General features: G+C 33.7%; 1 protein-coding gene across 2 annotated transcripts; it reads left to right on the top strand.

Annotated features, from left to right (window-relative positions):
* LOC117325875 (transmembrane 9 superfamily member 4-like) lies at window positions 1-21,819 on the top strand. Of its 2 annotated transcripts, none has more exons than XM_033882372.1 (21): window positions 1-99; window positions 1,802-1,924; window positions 2,688-2,790; window positions 3,428-3,471; window positions 3,942-4,051; window positions 4,318-4,420; window positions 6,144-6,196; window positions 6,559-6,600; window positions 7,033-7,121; window positions 7,616-7,768; window positions 8,157-8,227; window positions 8,437-8,569; window positions 9,001-9,082; window positions 10,130-10,205; window positions 10,653-10,736; window positions 10,877-10,972; window positions 11,234-11,313; window positions 15,060-15,123; window positions 15,394-15,513; window positions 17,313-17,402; window positions 17,755-21,819. In XM_033882372.1, exons 1-21 carry the CDS (start codon window positions 16-18, stop codon window positions 17,902-17,904), a joined length of 1,950 nt encoding a protein of 649 aa, XP_033738263.1. In that variant the 5' UTR covers window positions 1-15; the 3' UTR covers window positions 17,905-21,819. The 2 variants fall into 2 exon arrangements, with proteins under 2 accessions (XP_033738263.1, XP_033738264.1); XM_033882373.1 differs by having other exon boundaries at window positions 53-244.
* The last annotated feature ends 1,408 nt before the right edge of the window (window positions 21,820-23,227 follow it).

The following is a 23,227-nucleotide window of genomic DNA, read 5'->3' as shown; positions in this document are numbered from 1 at the left end:
TGCTTCGACTAAGATATGACGCAATCTCCCTCCAGATGGACTATTCCAAATCAATCACTTCCAGGACTTCAGCACCAACATGTTAATTTAATATTTTCAGTAAGTCACATTCTCTTAACTCAAGGACAAAATATAAGTTATTTATTTAAAATCATATGCTCGACTGAAAATTATTCTAACAACATATTATGTATTTTCATCTCGCCGGCAGAACTTCCACGTTTGTATCAAGATGGCGACTATGGTGAGACTTCGTCGAAATAATAATCTGACCAAAATGTTCACATTATCGAGTCATTTCTGTTATGGACACCTATAAAGAGGGTGATTCATACAACATGACATTCCAATTAGTTTTGAAAGGGGATGTTTTTTGCATAATTATGTCTAATTTAACTTTTTATGTGTTTATATTTATACTGATTTTTTCAAACATTTTGCTGTCAGTCACTCGGTGTCAAATTTGGGGCACAGCCACAGGTGCTCTGTTTCGGTATTTTGAGTTACAGCCACAACACGATAAATCAAGTATTCAAATATATATTCTGAAACCTTATAAAAATCGGGGTTATCGATGTATCAGTAAACATGTAGCATAGAAATGTTTTCACACAAAATTAGTTATTCACTGACGTCAATAGAGGATAAAATATTGGGGAAATGTTGGCAAAAATGAAATTTGTCGTTTTCATGATAATTATCGCATACTTTTATCGGTGTTCACGAGTCTGCAGTATTCTCGTTTCATGAAAGATAAATTATTTTCTTACATTCACATGTGTATCCTGTACTTATGTATATTATATTATGTCAACCTATCAAGCTTTTTGCAGAAAACTGACGAGAAACATCACAAAATCACATTCATTTCTAGGTCCACAATATGGATAATCCAAAACAGTACATGAAGTTGCAAGACTTTCTGGGTATGAATGAAATACCTGTAGTACAAATGTACATGCAATCGTGTATGAGAACACCTTCATTTAGCTCAACCAGAAGCCACCTATTGACAGATAGTAAAGAAAGCCATGTCACTAATTTTGTGTAAAAATATTTATACACGTTTTCTGAATAACCTGTTTTCAACTGATTGTGTCGGCCATTGCACTCGGGAATACCCCTTAAATGTTTCAGAATTTATATATGAATACTAATGTGGTTGTAACCGAAGTCATATATGTTAGACAAAATCCCAAAACTGAGCACCTGTGATTTTAAAAGGCCTTAGTTGACAGAACCTTTAATCTGAATTTGACAAAATAAGAATCACATTGCCTTTATAAATGCTTTGACAACATCCAAAGTCAATTAGTGGATAGAATAAATCATGAAATCACTAAAAAGTTTTCAAGGAGACATGTTTTTTTGGGTGCCTCGGTAGCCATGATCGCTAGCTTAGGATCTATGTCATGCATTGGCGGGAAAGTGTCTTCGCTGCAGACCACTTGTTTCAGTAAGGGATTTGACTACTTCTCGGGGCAATGTCTGTGGTGAAGGCACACTTGCTTTTCTCAATTGAATAAGTTTAACAAGTTGGTGTTTATTTAAGTAACAGTATTTAAGTAACAGTTGTTACTAGTACCCATATATGCAGAGTTGTAACCTGTCTGTAAATCTAATCTGACAGTATTGCATGTCATAATTTGTTTTAAACAAGTTTCTCAAATAAAGGACTATCACCAACTTGTTAAACATACTCAAATATATCATTTAGTGATTGTTGATTTCTATGATGGGTTTCAGTGATGTTAGGGTGGAATATGTAACATAAATTTAGAAATTTTGTTTCCTGTTTCAGAAAATGAAACAGTTCAGTAAATCTGTACTGTTATTGCTGTTAGCTTTTGAGATATGCCATGGTTTCTATGTTCCCGGTGTGGCTCCGGTGGAATTTGTTAACTCTGAATTGGTAGAAGTCAAGGTAATGTAGCTGAAATACACTCAATTCATACCATGACCATTTCATACCCATTCACCATTTTGTATATATATGTACCATACCTAAAAAAAATACTGATCCCTCTGAATATTCTGAATATCAAATCAGTTTTGCTCCATTACCTAAGCAAACAGGACACGTGATCCAGCCAGCCGACCATCAAAACAATGCATGTATACATAGTTGTCGTAATTTTTTTGTGTCTGGCCATTCATTTGTGATCACTTGATCACATATCTCAATATTGTCTTTATTTTGATAGATTTAATGCTGCATTTGTATAATCAAATTGGCAAGATGAAACCATGCAATCAGATTATTATGTACACAATCATGTAATATTAACGATCCTTTAATTAGTAGGAAAGAATTGGTATTGTTTTATTTCTTTGCTGGAAAAACACTCAAATTTGCAAATGCGCACAATTAATCAACTTGTCCAAGATTTTTCTAACAAAACTTAACACAGATTAGAAATGACTATAATGTTATAGAGAAAATATAACCCAACAATTGCTACCAATTCCAAATCATCACTATAAAATGAGGGACAATCTCATACATTCACTTCCACAAACTGAGTTGTGCTAGCTCAATAATATACATGCATTACCCATGCTAAACCTTATAATTGCTTTGGTACCTAGTGGATGTTCCAAAATTACCAAGAAAGTCCTGAATTATCAAACAATAATAGGTTGTCAAGACATGTTTCTGAATACTTTAACAAATGTATCTGTTACAGGCTGTCAAAATGACTAGTGTGAAAACACAACTTCCATATGAATACTACTCGCTGCCATTCTGTGAGCCAAAAGAGGGTATCAAGTACAAGATAGAAAATCTAGGTAAGTAAAACATTATTATTATGTGGTACAAATTAATCAATATATTAACATGAGAAAACATGTAACCTTTTTGAAGTAAATATCAACTTTAATCAATGTTTGAACAACATTTATGAAATAGTTTGAATTTGAGTGCTTTATATTATGATTAATCTAATTGTCTGTTAGGTTTCTTTTCATTTGACAAAGAAAAAAAATGACCATAACAAACTGCAGTGTGAAAAATCAGTGATTTATGCAAAGCATAGTTCTGGAAATGTTTTTAAAACTACCACAAGATTTTTCCAAGTGTTAACAATATTTGAGTTATGAAGTACATGTACTTGAAAAACATTTTTGACTTAAAACAAAGGAATTAAAGAAAACTTTGATAGGTAGGTTTAAGGAGAATGTCTATTAAATTTAAAGTTAAGAGTTTTCATATATAAAATTTATGTTTTCCAGTCCCTTAATATAATTACTCATCTTTATTGTCTCGGACAAAATTCAAATTTCATATACTCCTTACTATCTTGCTTGGAAGATTCTTCAAAATCTTTGATGAACAAGTCAGTTGATTAAAAATGTTTAATTTTTTTCTGGAGAATACAATTAATTTGATACTCAACCTAAAACTTTGACTGGATTTTGTTTTCAGGCGAGGTTCTGAGAGGAGACAGGATTGTCAACACCCCATATGTGGTAAGCTTACATCATACTTATCTTAATTCTTTTCCCTGTATTATATATATATAGATCACTTGCCTAATAAAGGTAACCATGGTATATGGCACTACAGAAAGGTCAATAATGTTGGTGCTATATGTCTCTTGGTGTAACCATTTTATCATAATGGTGTTACATGGGAAGAATAGTGTATACAACCTGTACATTGTACTTGGCATATCAAAATAAAGTTTATGTACTGGTATGATGTACTTATTACCGAGTATACTCAATATCAATCATATACTCTTTCATTTTCATGGACATTTTAAGAATCATTCATATAAAGAATTGTCAGTGGGAATCTTCTTTTCTTCATGTCATAATTCCTTTGACGAAAGAATACCTTCTGTAGATATATATTTTACAATGTTGTATTTTGTTGAAGGTCATTGTTGGATTTAATGATTTAATTTTTTTTGTAATTACATTCTGTTGATCACTAGGTTCAAATGGCAAATAATAAGGATTGCACTCAGCTGTGCTCTGTCAAGATGAAGAAAGAACAGTCAAAGAAGCTCATAGAAAGGATCAAACATGCCTACTACGTCCACTTGTGAGTTAAAAAACAGTTGTGACAAATATTAGTTCTCTGTGTTTCAATGATAAATGATCAATGGCATTTAAATATTGTTCAGATTTCATAAGTATGAATAATTCAAACTCTGTACATTGAATACACTCTGGTAATTACAATGATCACAAACTGTATATTGTTTTGGATTGAAATGTGCATTTACTGCCATTTTCTACTATATTAAATGTGTTATGGTAATAAGTTCACTGTCTGGTAAACTTTTTGACAAATATAAATAATTTTAGGATTGTGGACAACTTGCCTTGTGCTACCAAATTTGAGATGCTGGAGACTGGGGAGCCTCAATATGAACACGGTTATAAGCTAGGATTCGTCAAAGACAATGTGGTATGTATGACTCTGAAAACAGTACTTAGTCCCCCACCAGAACCAAGGGACTAGTTTTTGCGTTGTGTCCAACTGTTCTTCTTCAGCTTATCTTCTCTGGGCCCTATCTCCTACACTGTTTGTCATTAGAACTTCATACTTGAGACATATTTTCACCAAGGTGAGGTGGTGTGTCAAAAGCAGGTCACTTTGACCTACATTAAATTAAAGGAACAACATTGTCCATTTTTGGAACAAAATTAACCATTTGGTGGGGGATTGTAATTTGCTGAATTGTCTTATTACAAGCTTATTTGCTCCTTTAGGTAGGTTTACAGTGATTTTTTTACATTTTCATTTAAAGTGCCCATGCCCTTTTTCATTGGGAATTTTGCTGCGCGAAAAGTTCAAATTGGGAATTTTACGACGATGAACCTACCATAATATGCTAAGTTACTAGAGTATACCATCAGACAGTTATTGCATTTGTGTGCTAATATAATAAATAAACAAACGAATTCATGATAAAGATTTTCATTGAACAGTATACTGTCTGTCACAGTAACTGAAAGACAAAAGTTCCTTCTAAAACTGTTCACGACGGTTGTCATCACTGGAATTTGATAGATATACATGTAATTATAAGTAGCTATAGGCTAGGTCTAATCATTAGTGAAATCATCAAAGCAGTGCAATGAATTCTAAGATGATGAATTAAAATTAAAGTGTAACATTATTCACCCAGTATAGATACTGGCCAGTCGACAGATCGGTTAAAGATAAATATTTCGATTTTTTTTTATTAATACATTTAAACCTGTTCAATGTTTCATTTCATTTCAACAAATTTTCTTGTACATTGTACTTTTGTATTAATACATGGGATTAGACAACAGGCTTAACCTATATTTAAAGTCTTCTCCCAAATACATTAATGGACAACCTTTAATTTGTTTAATGGTTTAATATTGAAAATTAATTTAGAACAAACTGAACCAGTAAACTGTTTTCATACCTTTACATACACACAAACGCCGATCGCGACAGACTCATCATGATCAGTCTCTAACAAAACATCACTCTCACTAGTAACTGTAACGTTAGGACTAGGTTCACATACCGTGCTAGACAGTTTCTGCCCTCAATTGGCAATAGGCCTTGTGAGACATTTTGTCTCGGTGACCTTGACTCGTTGCGGTGGTCTTGGTCTTAGAGAAGCTTGGTATTTACGTAGTAGTATTATTTGAAGCGTTTTGGTGACCGTGATTATCGACTAACTAAAAACCTCGACCGAGATGTATGAAAGCGTGTATTCGTGTGGAAACGACAGATTATAAACAAACACGCTATGAATCAATCTGAAATATTTTATTGCTTCCGATGACCTTAAAACACGGACATTTAAGGTATTTTTTTTAATCTTTCATTGAACTATTTTACAAGCCAATTGGGAAAAAAAGGGTCAGATTGGGAAAAAACCACGAGGGGAAAGTACCGGAAGTCGCACTTTAACAGGGGTAAAAAAATCACTGGTTTAGTGGATGTACTTGAAAACATTTTCAGAGGTGTCATCCAACAAAAGCCCTTTAGTTTGAATTCATAATCTGAAGAATTTAAAAACATAACAAAATTTGGTTTAACAAAAACATACAAACTACCAACTTATTCTGAATATTGAAAGAAGAATATTCAGAAACTCTAATGTTAACATCAAAATAAATCCTTTTGTTTTCCAAATTTCCAGGCCTATGTCAACAACCACTTGAAGCTTCTGTTGAAGTATCACAAAGAAGAAGGGTAAGTTTTCTTTCTTTCTTCACTCAAGTTTTTGAACATGAAAGTAACAATAAAATGAGATTTGTTATCTTTAGAAATATAATTTTTCATATTTAAAAAAAAAAAAAAAAAAAAAACCACGGGATCGAAAATGAATATGTGATGTAATTTATCGATGTATATTTGAATAAAATAAAATGTTAAGTTTCAAAAAAAAAAAAAAAAGAAAAAAAAAAAATGTTCTGGCTAGCCAATGTCAGCCATACATGTTGGTTTGGTGTTTTGGTGTTTGTAATCATGATTTCATCTCCTCAGGATTTATACATTTCAGATGTATCAGTAGTTACAATATCTATTGACTTGGCAGTTTGTTATTTTTACAGAGAAAAGTACCGTGTGGTTGGCTTTGAAGTTGAAGCGAAAAGGTAAATTGAAGTAAAAAACAGATACTATGAATTAGACATTGACAAAAGAGATGACAACATATGTTTGGTTGTAAATTAGGTGACAGTAAAGAGATGAGGGCAGTTGATAAAGCATGTTTATGGATGGTCTTTTTGCCCTGTTGGGGTCAGAAATTTTACTGTTTTTGAAGTGAACTTTAGAAAAGATAAAAAGTACCTATTATACACTCCTTCCCATGTATGTCTATTAGAATGGTCCTATAAAGAAAATATGGGGAAGTGGCGATCTAATTTACTTGAAACTTGAATGCATCCAAGTTGAACCTGTAGTGTATAATCTGCAAATTCTCAGTTATCCTATGGATAGCATTGTAAAATGTATATGGCCACTTTAGTAAGAGAATGTATCGTTTGTGTGTGTGTGATAACCAGAATGCAATGTTGTCATTTTAGTGTTAAATTTGATGCTATGGAGCTAAAAGATAATTCCTGTAAGGTGAAAGGTCAAGGGGCTGCTGATCCTCAGGCAGTCAGTGAAAAAGGTGAGATAAATACCATTAACAATGATGACTAGCTCAGCTAGGGTTATGACTGGTCTAAAGATCACTGGAGCAAACAGATCAGTAGGAGTGTAACAGTTACACAACGAGACATAGAAATGCCAGTGTCTATTCATCTGTTCACGTTATACTGATTTGTTGAATCTTAACTAAATTTATAAAGCATTTTTATAATGATTTCTTGATTAAGTTTTAAAATGGACCCTCTAGATAATTTTTGAGGGAGTTATTTATTGCCCTTGACTTCGTGTTTCCTATGAACTTCTTGGTATTAATACCAGTTAATTGTCTTTTCCTTTATTTTACGAGCATGATAATTCATTTTCTTATTCATTTATAGCATTTCTATATATTAAATGTTTTTTGTAATGCCTATAGTGTCAGGAACACTTGGCTGTACTCAATTTTGTATTATAATTATCTTTTTTAAATTTTTGAAAATCTGACCAAAAACCATTGCCTGCTGTGTTTTCCAGAAGATCTTGAGGTGCTGTTTTCATACCAAGTAGACTGGGAATCAAGTGACCTACGCTGGGCATCTCGCTGGGATACCTACCTTACTATGAGCGATGTACAGATTCACTGGTTCTCCATCATCAACAGTGTTGTTGTTGTTATTTTCCTATCAGGTACATTATATGTGTATTAGCCTTTTTGTGGATGTATATAAAAACACAACAATTACCCTGTATCCCTCATATATTACTTGACAGGGAATATAGAAAATTGTCAACACTCTCTTCATTTAAATTTTCTGTGGAAGTGCCTCTGGGATTGGTCAAAAGTTGTACATTGAAATCAGGTCTCGTGTCCTATTAAAATAAATATGAATATTTTAAAGTTTTCTAAAACTTGAGTTAAAATGAATACTCACCCCAATTTTAAAATGTCTGAAATCTGAATAAGGATGCCACTCTTGGACTTAAACTACTGTAAGTGAATATAAATGACAAGAGGTTTGAATAATGTGTTTTGTTAAGGTATGTTGTTGTTGACTTGTTTGCTTTGACATTTCAGGTATCCTGACCATGATTATGGTGAGGACACTGAGGAAGGATATCGCCCGATACAACAGAGATGATGATATTGTAAGTACTACCATAACATCTTAAGTGGTTCTCTTGTTTAATCAGGTTCAAATTCAACTGATGTTCAATGTAATTGGTTCGGCAGTCAAGTTATTTTTATTTCATCCTACATTAATTTTTGGCCATAAAATGCGAGTGGATAGTCGCGCTGTGTCATAGGGAATAACAAAAACATATTTTGGCCATAAAACATGATGTTCATGTTGTAGGAGGAGACCATGGAGGAAACAGGCTGGAAACTGGTCCATGGTGACGTGTTCAGGCCACCAAAACATACCAAGTTGCTTGCCTCACTGGTCGGGTCAGGACTCCAAATCTTCTGCATGGCTCTAATCACTATTGGTATGTACTTTATTGCACAGGGAATATCATCATGTTTTTATATGGCTATGGCTTTACGACACTTAAATCCAAACAAACAGAACAACCAAACAGGGATGGGAGCCTCGTTGACCTTAGTTACAGTGTTTGTCATGTTGACCTTTGACCTCTGTTTCATTGTTAGCCTTGTTGACCTTTGACGTTAGTTACAGTGTTTGCCATGTTGACCTTTGTCCTCTGTTTCAGTGTTTTGCCATGTTGACCTTTGATCTCAGTTACAGTGTTTGCCATGTTGACCTTTGTCCTTTGTTTCAGTGTTTGCCATGTTGACCTTTGTCCTCTGTTTCAGTGTTTTGCCATGTTGACCTTTGATCTCAGTTACAGTGTTTGCCATGTTGACCTTTGTCCTCTGTTTCAGTGTTTGCCATGTTGACCTTTGTCCTCTGTTTCAGTGTTTGCCATGTTGGGGATGTTATCTCCAGCCTCCAGAGGGGCCCTGCTGACTGCTTCCACATTCTTATTCGTCTTCATGGGGTATGTATATTGATTAGTGGATTTCAGAAAAAAAAGTAATGTAATTTGGAAAAGGAATGTGTCATGTATCAAAAGTAGGACACTCTGACCTACATTTTGACCTTGAACCTACTTCAAAGAAAAAGTTTGTCCAGAATCTTCTCATACACTAGTTGCAATCTAATTAAGATTAGACTTGTAATTTCCACTCCTCTACAATACTCTAAGATACACTGCAATACAAAATCTAACAATACCTCGTTCGAGGCCATCTCAGCATGACCATTTGAGCTTCAAATATAAGCCAATGAAAACTGGTCAATGACGTCATTAATCAACCAATGACAAAGAGTCTTATTATGAGCTTTCGGTTGCGTCCCCTTAGTATTTAATACCCATTTCAGCGCTTGATTTGAAATACGTAAAATTTTACAAACATTATCGGTAGACTATCTTAATGGGCACCGGTAATAAAAAAAGTTGATAATCCTCTGGAGGTTACATTGAAAGGAGAACAGAAAGTGATTACACAATATCTCGTTGACAGGACGAATTGTGTTGCCAACTGGATTTCGAAAAGCATTACCGTACACTTCATTCCCTTTCACACAATTTTTTCATAACACTGTTGCCTTCACTGTCTATCTCTCCTACGTTTAAGGGAAAAAAACACACAAACAGCAAATGTTTGTAAAACTATGAATTTATTGTGGTGTTCTCGGTGAGCTGGAGTGGGCGAAGCCATATTGTTTACCGTGGCTATCGACCATCGGAATACCTCAGGAATATTACGTGAGGTATTTAAACATCTGAAGAATGAAAATCACACCGACGATTTCATAGAGGAGCGATAAATACAAGTCTACTTTTAATTAGATTGACACTACTTGTCACTTGAATTTTAGACTTGGGGGTACGTGTTCTAACTTAAGGTAGGTTAGGTGGTCTGTCATGTTTCAGAAGTAGGTCACTGACCTATATTTTCAACTTTGACCTGCATTTGTTGGTGAACTGTAATTCAGCATGTTTATGTAATAATGAATTTAATCGTTGAACTGTTTATTTCAGAGTGTTTGCTGGTTATTTCTCTTCACGATTGTACAAAACAATGAAAGGAAACACATGGAAAAAGGCAGCCCTACAGGTTTGTGTAGATTACTCCTTTATCTTTTATGAAGGAATTATAATAATTGTTGAAAAAAAACTGTAGCAGTGTTCTATTTTCATAGAAAACAATAAATCGGTATACACTTGTACAAGGGGATGCTTTAAGATGAGTTTTGTAATAATTGTTGTTTACCTTAGCACTTTCTGTTTTAACAGATGAAGGGGGGGGGGGGGGGGAGTTCACAAATATTGATATAGATTAATATAATAATATAAACACAAAACGTTTCTTGAAAGTTTGTTGTATTGTATGTTTTTTGGCTTAAAGTTCATATCATCACAACAGCACTAAGAGAAACGGAAGGGAGAACAAAGACAACCATTTAAGTTTTTATTGAGTTATTGACAAAAAAATGTTTTATTGTGACTTATTTAAATTTTCCTTTCCAGACTTGTTGTGACTTATTTAAATTTTCTTTTCCAGACATCACTTTTCTATCCAGGAATTCTGTTCGGAACCACATTCTTCCTTAACTTTTTCATTTGGGGAAAACACTCTTCTGGAGCGGTAAGTTGGATACTTGCTTAATCTTTCAGAAGGTATATCAAGTTGTCAAAACAAATTATATGAGACTTCACAGTTTTTGTAGGTATAGTTTCCGTGGTTTAGATTGAGTTACTTCTCACTGTTGTATTTCACCATTACAGCTACCGTTCACCACTATGCTGGCCCTACTATGCATGTGGTTTGGAATCTCCACCCCACTGGTCTTCATCGGATCCTACTTTGGCTTCAGGAAACAGGTACTACCGCTATCACTATACATGCTTTTAAAAGTTCTTCATTTCACAAAAAAAATGTAGTTTCTGAGAAAACAAAAACCATTGTTCACTCATCTGCAGGAAAGTGTTGTATAAATAGTCTATACTGGGGAAAGTAATGAAAGTTAGCCTGGTTGTGGATCAGGTACTGAATGATTTACAAGTCCCACAGAAGAGAAACATCAGTATTTCAATGCTATTTTCATTTTAGAAAAGCTCCTATTAACTTTAAATATATTGCAGCCTTACCAACACCCAGTAAGGACCAACCAGATTCCTCGCCAAGTGCCTGAACAAATGTGGTACATGAATCCATCTCTTGGGTAAGTTTTATCACATCGTCCAGACCAGAAATTTTCTGATTCAAGAGAGGTATGGCATTGAAATTACGAATGTTTGTTTTGTGTTTCTCTAGAAAGAATTTTTATTATGTAATTAACTTTACATACATAGCATTAATAATCAGTTTTATGGTATGACATTATCATTTTTTTAATTATGAACGATGAAGAGAAATAATTATTTATGGATTAGTATGGTAAGGCCTGAAATTTCATATGAAACTGATTTTAATTGGAGAAAAATAGTATTGTACATAGATTTGTTTTAGAGTTTGTAAATTTGTGTTCCTCTAGATGATGGCTGGTATTGTGACAGTTGTATTTATCTAATAGGGTTATGATGGCTGGTATTGTGACAGTTGTATATATCTAACAGGGTTATGATGGCTGGTATTCTATATGACTGACAGGGTTATGATGGCTAGTATTCTATATGACAGTTGTATATATCTAACAGGGTGATGATGGCTGGTATTCTATATGACAGTTGTATATATCTAACAAGGTTATGATGGCTAGTATTCTATATGACAGTTGTATATATCTAACAGGGTTATGATGGCTGGTATTGTGACAGTTGTATATATCTAACAGGGTGATGATGGCTAGTATTCTATATGACAATTGTATATATCTGACAGGGTTATGATGGCTGATATTCTATATGACTGACAGGTTGATGATGGCTGGTATTCTATATGACAGTTGTATATATTTAACAGGGTGATGATGGCTGATATTCTATATGACTGACAGGGTTATGATGGCTGGTATTCTATATGACAATTGTATATATTTAACAGGGTTATGATGGCTGGTATTCTATATGACATTTGTATATATCTGACAGGGTGATGATGGCTGGTATTCTATATGACAATTGTATATATTTAACAGGGTTATGATGGCTGGTATTCTATATGACAATTGTATATATTTAACAGGGTTATGATGGCTGGTATTCTATATGACAATTGTATATATCTAACAGGGTGATGATGGCTGGTATTCTATATGACAGTTGTATATATCTGACAGTGTTATGATGGCTGGTATTCTATATGACAATTGTATATATCTGACAGGGTTATGATGGCTGGTATTCTATATGACAATTGTATATATCTGACAGGGTTATGATGGCTGGTATTCTATATAACATTGTATATATTTAACAGGGTTATGATGGCTGGTATTCTATATGACAATTGTATATATCTAACAGGGTGATGATGGCTGGTATTCTATATGACAATTGTATATATCTGACAGTGTTATGATGGCTGGTATTCTATATGACATTTGTATATATTTAACAGGGTTATGATGGCTGGTATTCTATATAACATTGTATATATTTAACAGGGTTATGATGGCTGGTATTCTATATAACATTGTATATATTTAACAGGGTGATGATGGCTGGTATTCTATATGACAATTGTATATATCTGACAGGGTTATGATGGCTGGTATTCTATATGACAATTGTATTTATATAACAGGGTTATGATGGCTGGTATTCTATATGACAGTTGTATATATCTGACAGGGTTATGATGGCTGGTATTCTATATGACAGTTGTATATATCTGACAGTGTTATGATGGCTGGTATTCTATATGACAATTGTATATATCTGACAGTGTTATGATGGCTGGTATTCTATATGACAATTGTATATATCTGACAGGGTTATGATGGCTGGTATTCTATATGACAGTTGTATATATCTGACAGGGTTATGATGGCTGGTATTCTATATGACAGTTGTATATATCTAACAAGGTTATGATGGCTGGTATTCTATATGACAATTGTATATATCTGACAGGGTTATGATGGCTGGTATTCTATATGACAGTTGTATATATCTGACAGTGTTATGATGGCTGGTATTCTATATGACAATTGTATATATCTGACAGTGTTATGATGGCTGGTATTCTATATGACAATTGTATATATCTGACAGGGTTATGATGGCTGGTATTCTATATGACATTGTATATATCTAACAGGGTGATGATGGCTGGTATTCTATATGACAGTTGTATATATCTGACAGTGTTATGATGGCTGGTATTCTATATGACAATTGTATATATCTGACAGGGTGATGATGGCTGGTATTCTATATGACAATTGTATTTATATAACAGGGTTATGATGGCTGGTATTCTATATGACAGTTGTATATATCTGACAGGGTTATGATGGCTGGTATTCTATATGACAGTTGTATATATCTGACAGTGTTATGATGGCTGGTATTCTATATGACAATTGTATATATCTGACAGTGTTATGATGGCTGGTATTCTATATGACAATTGTATATATCTGACAGGGTTATGATGGCTGGTATTCTATATGACAGTTGTATATATCTGACAGGGTTATGATGGCTGGTATTCTATATGACAGTTGTATATATCTAACAAGGTTATGATGGCTGGTATTCTATATGACAATTGTATATATCTGACAGGGTTATGATGGCTGGTATTCTATATGACAGTTGTATATATCTGACAGGGTGATGATGGCTGGTATTCTATATGACTGACAGGGTGATGATGGCTGGTATTCTATATGACAGTTGTATATATCTGACAGTGTTATGATGGCTGGTATTCTATATGACAATTGTATATATCTAACAGGGTGATGATGGCTGGTATTCTATATGACAGTTGTATATATCTGACAGGGTGATGATGGCTGGTATTCTATATGACAGTTGTATATATCTGACAGGGTTATGATGGCTGGTATTCTATATGACAATTGTATATATCTGACAGGGTTATGATGGCTGGTATTCTATATGACATTGTATATATCTAACAGGGTGATGATGGCTGGTATTCTATATGACAGTTGTATATATCTGACAGTGTTATGATGGCTGGTATTCTATATGACAATTGTATATATCTGACAGGGTGATGATGGCTGGTATTCTATATGACAATTGTATATATCTGACAGGGTTATGATGGCTGGTATTCTATATAACATTGTATATATCTAACAGGGTGATGATGGCTGGTATTCTATATGACAATTGTATATATCTGACAGGGTTATGATGGCTGGTATTCTATATGACAATTGTATATATCTGACAGGGTTATGATGGCTGGTATTCTATATGACATTGTATATATCTAACAGGGTGATGATGGCTGGTATTCTATATGACAGTTGTATATATCTAACAGGGTTATGATGGCTGGTATTCTATATGACAGTTGTATATATCTGACAGGGTTATGATGGCTGGTATTCTATATGACAGTTGTATATATCTGACAGGGTTATGATGGCTGGTATTCTATATGACAGTTGTATATATCTAACAGGGTGATGATGGCTGGTATTCTATATGACTGACAGGGTGATGATGGCTGGTATTCTATATGACAGTTGTATATATCTGACAGTGTTATGATGGCTGGTATTCTATATGACAATTGTATATATCTAACAGGGTGATGATGGCTGGTATTCTATATGACAGTTGTATATATCTGACAGGGTGATGATGGCTGGTATTCTATATGACAGTTGTATATATCTGACAGGGTTATGATGGCTGGTATTCTATATGACATTGTATATATCTAACAGGATTATGATGGCTGGTATTCTATATGACATTGTATATATCTAACAGGGTGATGATGGCTGGTATTCTATATGACATTGTATATATTTAACAGGGTGATGATGGCTGGTATTCTACCCTTTGGAGCCATGTTTATTGAACTCTTCTTCATTTTCACAGTAAGTACTAATTACTTATTAAAAAAGTTAAGTTGAATGTTAAGTATCTGCAATTGCTATGAAAGTATACAGATTTTTTCTCAAAGATTTTTAATTTTCATGTTTCTTAGTTTAATACCATCTTTTCCTACAGGCTACGAGGGAGAATTGTACATATGTTTTGTTTTATTTTGATCTATGTGTTATTAAGTTACCAACATGTCATTTCCTGTTTCAGGCTATCTGGGAGAACAAGTTCTACTATCTATAACATGTCATTTCCTGTTTCAGGCTATCTGGGAGAACCAGTTCTACTACCTTTTCGGGTTTCTCTTTTTGGTGTTTGTGATCCTGGTGATATCTGTGTCTCAGATTTCAATAGTGATGGTCTACTTCCAGCTGTGTGGGGAGGTAGGTACTATGGTGATAGATGATGGTCATCCTCTCAAACTTGTGCCATAGTTTCCTGTTGACTTATCTCTACACTATGTAAAGGAGTATGTGATGGCATAGTGCTGGAAATATGTGCTAAAGGCCCAATAACTACAAATAATTAGTACTGTTATATTGCTGTGACCAAACATTATATATATAAGATCTTGATTAAAAAATATGCTGAAGAACCGATGGAAAAATTATAAAAAGCAGGTATCATAATCGAAAATAAAATCCTAATTCTTGGATAGGTCATCTGAATGTTATTTTTCCACATAACAATGAAGGAGTGTAGACCCTTTTGTAAAGTAAGTTGAAGTTCCACTTATATTGATAATTCAAACACATTGTAAACTCAGATGAGTGAAGGCTGCCAATTAAATCACTGAAAGACACGTGCACACATTACCATACATGCCATACCTCCCGGCGTGAGACAAAATCTCCCTTATTTTCAAGTCATTTATTTCCTCCCGGCAGGAGAGCCCAAATTCCCGTATTTTGTAATTCCCTCCGGTAATTTTGCCGACGCCATATTTGTTTACAATTCAGTAGTTTTTCTCGCGAGATTTGGCTAAATTTAGCGATCACGTGATCCATCTGTTCACGTGATCACTCAATTAAAATGGCGCCTGTTGGACACGGCTTTCACACGAAGCTCTGGCAAGTGTAATGTTTGCGCTAGAATATCTATCACCATGAACTAAAGGCAAGTCGCTTACAAACAACTTTAACCCTCTTTGCTAACAGACTTGAATTATTGTTTGTTTTCTTTTAGGACCATACTTTGATGATGGTAATTGATACAGAGCTGGTCAGACGCAAAATCACACATGTTTTTCATATAACATGTGTATCGTTGATCAGTGATAGCAAGCTGAAATCCGATATTTTCTTTTAGAAAGCTATCAAAATTAGCACAACTGGTGGTCGTAGTGGTCAATCATGATGTTTACAATGACTGTACAGTCCATGACAGAGACAATATACAAAATCTAGAATGATCGTGATAAGATTTACTGCACAGTGCAGTCTCCTAACATGAACATCTTCAGTTCTCATGACTTCATGTATACACTTGCACACTTGGAATATTTTTATAATCTAAATGGTCCAACATAAGGTATCCCACAGGACATTTCATGGTGATATTTTCCCAACTGATGTGTTCCCACAGAGTGGATCAAGCTTTCTAATTTTAAGAAAAATCCAAACTGATAAATGATTAACTTTCTTGTCTTAATCTTTAGCTACATGTAATTATAATATACCCTTTTCAAATGCTGTTATGTAATATGCATAAAGCTGTGAAAAGTTTTGTGTAACATAAAAAATAATTTCATATCATCAGAATCTAAATGTATACTATTGCATTTTTACCTTATACAACTTTTTGTTGTTTGCATATACAATATGATCAATATCCAAAACAAATATAAATATTCTTTATCACTTTCAAAATTAGTTTATTGCTTTAAAATTGAGTAAAAATGTTGATATTCATGTAATATTCATGTCGCACACAAATCTCCCTTATTTTAGGCAAAACTCCCTTAAAATAATCATCAATCTCCCTTATTGGTCTCCTGAAAGTATGGCATGTATGCATTACAGTATTTTAAACTCGAATGAGTAAATGATACAGAATAATTAAATGAGTGTAGTATTCATAAATATTAGGACTTTCTCAAATCTATAATTTAAAGTTATTGCCCTGATTTATGTGTATGCTTTTCCCTGTATGGTACAGTATAGACTGTGTTATATTTTCCCAGGACTACCATTGGTGGTGGAGATCATTCATCGTGTCTGGAGGATCAGCTGTCTACGTCCTAGCTTACTCTCTATTTTACTTCGTTACCAAGGTAAGCATGTTGTCTTGTTACCTGTGGTGTATTAAAGAAATCACTACGTAGAATGAAAAAAAACTTGATGAGAGATATAATTTCAATTGATATTTGTAAAGATATGAAAATGTGTTATTTAAATCTACATTTGTACTTCAGACTCAATAATTTGTGATATGAGGACTCCATATCATGGTTCATGTTCTTGTGAATTTTCATAAAAAATCTAGTTACTATTGAATTCAAACACTCAGAAATTTTTGGTCGTCACAATGATAATTTAATATATATTAAAGGTTTAGGACCAAGTTGTATATTTCAACGAAACAGAAATATTGAAACTAAACTGTAAACTGTCTGTTTTTTGCAGCTTGAGATTACAGAGTTCATTCCAACACTTTTGTACTTTGGCTACACATTCTTAATGGTTCTCACCTTCTGGCTCCTAACCGGCACCATCGGCTTCTTCGCTGCTTATCTCTTCATCCGAAAAATTTATGGGGCTATCAAGATTGACTGACGGATGTGCGATTTTAGATGTGATTTATCAAATTATTTCTTGAAATCTGACATATGGTTGGGACACAAATGGTGTATTCATTGTATATATGTAGTGTATTCTGTAAGGTAAGTTCTGTTGGACACAAGACAAAAGAGGTACTGGTATGTATGTGTTAAGGACAATGCGTTGACATCCAAAGGTTTTCAAGGGAGATATTAAGTCTTTGTTAAGTATTGTATTTTGTTAATACATGAAAATTAATTTTGGTTATGCTGTTCTTTCAAACATTTTAAAACTTGTTTCCAGTTATATCGGGGTGCATATGCCAGATATCCTTTTAATAGGAAATATTTCAGAATTTATGTAAGAATATAAAACTAATAACCATCTCAAAGCCACTTCCATATAACAAATAGCTGTCTATAAAGGCCACTGGTGTATGTTCCCAACACAGTTGTGAACCTCTGTATAAAGGCCACTGGTGTATGTTCCCAACAGTGATGGTGAACCTCTGTATAAAGGCCACTGGTGTATGTTCCCAACACAGTTGTGAACCTCTGTATAAAGGCCACTGGTGTATGTTCCCAACAGTGATGGTGAACCTCTGTATAACGGCCACTGGTGTGTGTTCCCAACAGAGTTGGTGAACCTCTGTATAACGGCCACTGGTGTATGTTCCCAACAGAGTTGGTGAACCTCTGTATAAAGGCCACTGGTGTATGTTCCCAACAGAGATGGTGAACCTCTGTATAAAGGCCACTGGTATAACATAGTTGGTGAACCTCTGTATAAAGGCCACTGGTGTATGTTCCCAACACAGTTGTGAACCTCTGTATAAAGGCCACTGGTTTATGTTCCCAACAGAGATGGTGAACCTCTGTATAAAGGCCACTGGTGTATGTTCCCAACACAGTTGTGAACCTCTGTATAAAGGCCACTGGTTTATGTTCCCAACAGTGATGGTGAACCTCTGTATAAAGGCCACTGGTGTATGTTCCCAACAGTGATGGTGAACCTCTGTATAAAGGCCACTGGTATATGTTCCCAGAACATAGTTGGTGAACCTCTGTATAAAGGCCACTGGTATATGTTCCCAGAACATAGTTGGTGAACCTCTATATAAAGGCTGCTCCCTTAAGTGACCTTTATAGACAGCCTTGACATTAAAATTTTGCCTTTTAGCAAGAAATTTTATATGGTTAATCAAAATTTGGCAGTAAACATTAAGAATGCTTGTACTATGTGATTGTATGTAGGTCTTATTTAATGTTCATCTGTATTGGCTTATTTTGTCATTTCAACATTTCCATGTACACATGTACGTGTATTGCCCATGAAGGTCATAAGGTCTATGCATTGGAGATGAATGTTGTCTGGTATGAGTCAGTGAGATATTTATGTTAGTGGAATTACAGTGGAAAGTGTAAGTGTAAATATGTACATTTTGACTTAGGATTTATTTTAAGATATTTTCACAAAGTTATATTACTTGGAGGATTTTTGTTGGTTTGATTCAGTTTAAGATTTATGAAGTTTTGCGTGATTTGTACCTGTTTAAACAATCATGTCTCTATATACTACATGCTAAAACTTTGAGTTGTTACATATACTAACAGAGTATACACTATTTCACCAATAAGTTGTATTACCGGGTATATGGGGGAAGTAAGACTTCATGCTGGCTGTGTTGGTAATTCAGTGGTAATACTTGAGAACATCTTGGCAGTAGTTGTGTACATATTTATTTCAATTTCCTGACTAATATCAATATTTGCTGCTTACATTGTGCTGTCTTATAATTACTACTTTGGAAAAATACTGCTGTATATAAATTAAAAAAAATAATGCAGGTTTTGAAAGTCTTCAGCAAAGAATGTCGGGAAATAGCATCAGGTCACTAAATCTTTCTGTTGTTTATGATTGTAATTAAGAACATTTGTCCAGGATAACATTTATCAGTAAGTACAGCATACAGATAATCCATGTTTGTATCTATTTTTAAAACATGATTTTGTTTTATACAGTGGATCGAAAAAATAGAGCAAGACTGGAAAGGATGTTTCTCTATATATATTGGTCATGATATAAGATGATCTATTCATATACAATGTACATTTCTTGGATACCTTTTTATACCTCTGCCATTCAAGTGTTATGCTGTGCTATATTGTGTCATTCCATCATAATTTGTTTCTGCACATTTTAGTACATGTACTCTTAACAGGTAATATATATATAGAACTGTAATGATATGTATTTCAAGTTCAGATTTGATTATGGTTGATTTATTTTTTCAATAGTGATGATTATTTCAAATATTCATAAAAACAATATGACCAAAATTTGAGTGCCTTGCTAACTACAATAGGGGAAAAAACTAAAGATAAAAAAACGTGCATCAAAGGTGTAGAAAACATTATTTCCCTTGTATGACGCTAATTTTTCTAAAAAATCATTAGTATTTTTCTCTTAAAGTACAGTAACAATGATAAGTTTCCTGGTTACTGACGGGATTATTAATATCACTCAGACACATTTAGTTATAGAATTCTATTTAGATTACTACTAAAAAATTTTTTACCTTATGAAAATAGAATCTTAACACTTCATGTACTAATGGTGTCAATATGTTAATGAGGCATAATATAAACAGCTTTAAATGTATTTATGGAAGTACTATATTATCAGTGAGTACATACACTATCATAGGATACAGTTGATTTTTTTTTAAAATCATGACATTCAAGAAATTGACCACTGAAAGTTACCAGGTTTTTACCAGTTCAGTGTGTTATCTGGTGATGTGATATGTGAAAAAAGACTTTGCAGTGTTGGAGTAAAAACATAGTTTGAATGATTTATATAATGTATAGATGAAGATGCTGAGGATTCGGTTCATGTGTCCGAGTGATTGTTTAGTTTTGAGAGAAAGTTTAATATTATTTCTGATGTGCATTGCTTGTAAAACAGTAATAGTTTCAAGAGAGACACTTTCATTTGTACATAACTTATATCTATCATAATTATTGCTTAATTTATATATGGAAAAAATGCCTAACATATTTAAATACATAGGTCTATCCAGTCCTTAGTATTTGGTTGTTAAGTCTTACGCATTTATTTCTTCTTAAAAAACTGTGGGTGTACATGTTCCATAATATAAACTGGTATATTTCACATTTAGATATTTTTTAAATCATTTTGGAAAATATTTCACTTGTCATACTTTATTCTATCGGTATTCATTATTTATTTTACTTATGTGTTACTGATGTGCTTAGTATTATGTACGATCCTGTCCATCAAATCGAATGTTTTTAGAAGGAGATGGTTTTATAAACCGAGGGAGAGTGCAGGGCTTGTTGTATATCCAGAAATTGTGGTCAACAGGTATATGCTTACTTTCAAGATAGAGAAAGGAAATCCATTATTGATATGATTCAAAATATAAACAATATACAAACACCTTGAAATGTATGCTCAAATATCTCTGTGGATCATTAAGTGCTATCAAAGCTTAATTAATTCATATATGTTTACTGACAAATAGTGGTGATACCTTGCCCAGTTATTGAGACAATTTCAAGTACATAGTATCAAAGCTACTAAGTAAAATATGACAATGATTAGATTTGACTAAGTTAAATCTAAATAGTCGGGAGTACAATAATTGAACAAATCTTGTGTGCAAGATATTTGATGTTTTGTAGTTAAATTGTCCATTAAGAATAGCAAACACAGAGTGATGAGTTACGCATTTGCTGGCTTTGTGTGAACCATATTGAGGGGTAGTGTTAGAGCAAAACTGGACAATTTTACTTGTATTTCATCGTGGGGTTAGATTTATAAGGTAATTTTAACAATGGTTATATTATTTATAAATCATAGTAATAACTGGTATCATGTTTGATAAATAAATAATACTTAAACCTATTTTTGTTTTGTGTTGTAATTATGGAGAAATATCAGAAAAGTTCCCAGCACAGCTAAGCTGATTTGTCGTTCCAACCACGATGCTTTCCTGGATTATAACTTTTTCCAAGGTATGTCAATGAAAAATTCTAGATTGTCATGTAGGATGGTAGAATGTATGAGGGTAGCATTGATACTTAAGGTTGAATTAATTTGCTGAGCCATAACTGAAGACTGGTCAACAATGAATGGAATATTAGCTATAAGTAAGTTTTTCTTTTTCTTTTTTAAATTTTTTTTTTCCTGCTGGGAATATGGTCTCATATTGTCTGTCCCTGCAAATATACAACCCAGACAGTTAATATGAGACGAGGCTATACTCTGTCTAAAACCTAAATAACAGATCTATCGTACTGCAAAACCTATTTTGAGGATAACCAAGAATGTTTATAAATATAAATATTCAACAAAACATTTATCAGACTTGATAAATGCGTCTTGAGCATAAAACAGATTTCCTGCACCTACGTGTGTCGGGATAAGAAATATGCACATACGTCGTGGCGATTCCTTTCTCCCAAATGAATATTTTGGGTACAAACACTATAATCGCCTTCAACATACTTGATAAACTTGTACCAGAAAGGCATGTGTTGGACCAGTTTGTCTCGTGTGTGTGAAATCATTTTCGCCTCCATTTTCTTTATTCTGGTAGAAAAGTACAACATGTAGTCCTATATGCATCCTCGGTCCCAGGTGAAAATCTCACTATCGAGGATGGCCTATATATATATAGATGTATTCTGCAAGCGGCTTGGTTGGAAAAATGAAAACGAGGCTTCATTTTGCCCGGAGTTTTCGGTCGCAAAAATACATATCTAATAACATGGTCGGATACCCACTGTTGATTGTAATAAATGATAAGTGTAGAGAGTCGTAGTGCAATCATTATGTAACTTCGCTGTATACGAAGAGAAATGGACATGAAATACATTTATGATATTTCGCCATTGTGTTATATATACTATCAATATGTTTTGGTTGCATATTACATAATTAAAAGTGTGCAAAGCATATTTTCCACCATTTTTCAACCTTCGTTTTTAATATTCCTTGAAATCTGGTTATTATGTATTATGTAGGTATTTGAGAAGACACCTTTTATATTCGTGTATTAAGAGGTTAGGTTTGGTTGGTACATGATGTTTAAAATCTTTATTTTATTTTAAGACATATATATATTGGTCCTTTTTTGTCTATATTGAGAAATACTCACCACCAACCCGGCCTCCCTTCTGTTGACATCATTATCAATGGCGGGGACTCCTATTGTCCAGTTTTTCATAAGCTTCATACAGAAAATTGGAAAATCTACTCAATGTCAAACGTTTAGTGGTAAAGTCAGATTTATGTATGAAGATGGATAATT

Source organism: Pecten maximus, chromosome 4, assembly GCF_902652985.1.
Source record: "Pecten maximus chromosome 4, xPecMax1.1, whole genome shotgun sequence".
Taxonomy (NCBI): domain Eukaryota; kingdom Metazoa; phylum Mollusca; class Bivalvia; order Pectinida; family Pectinidae; genus Pecten; species Pecten maximus.
Note: the sequence above shows the minus strand (reverse complement) of the source record. Positions and strands in the feature narration are given on the sequence as shown.

Bases quoted from the DNA above. Each gene is read 5' to 3' on its own strand.
- LOC117325875 (XM_033882372.1), top strand. From the start codon at position 16: ATGACGCAATCTCCCTCCAGATGGACTATTCCAAATCAATCACTTCCA. The intron at 2,791-3,427 runs GTAAGTAAAACA...TTTTGTTTTCAG, and splicing joins GTACAAGATAGAAAATCTAG to GCGAGGTTCTGAGAGGAGAC. The intron at 11,314-15,059 runs GTAAGTTTTATC...TATATTTAACAG, and splicing joins TACATGAATCCATCTCTTGG to GGTGATGATGGCTGGTATTC.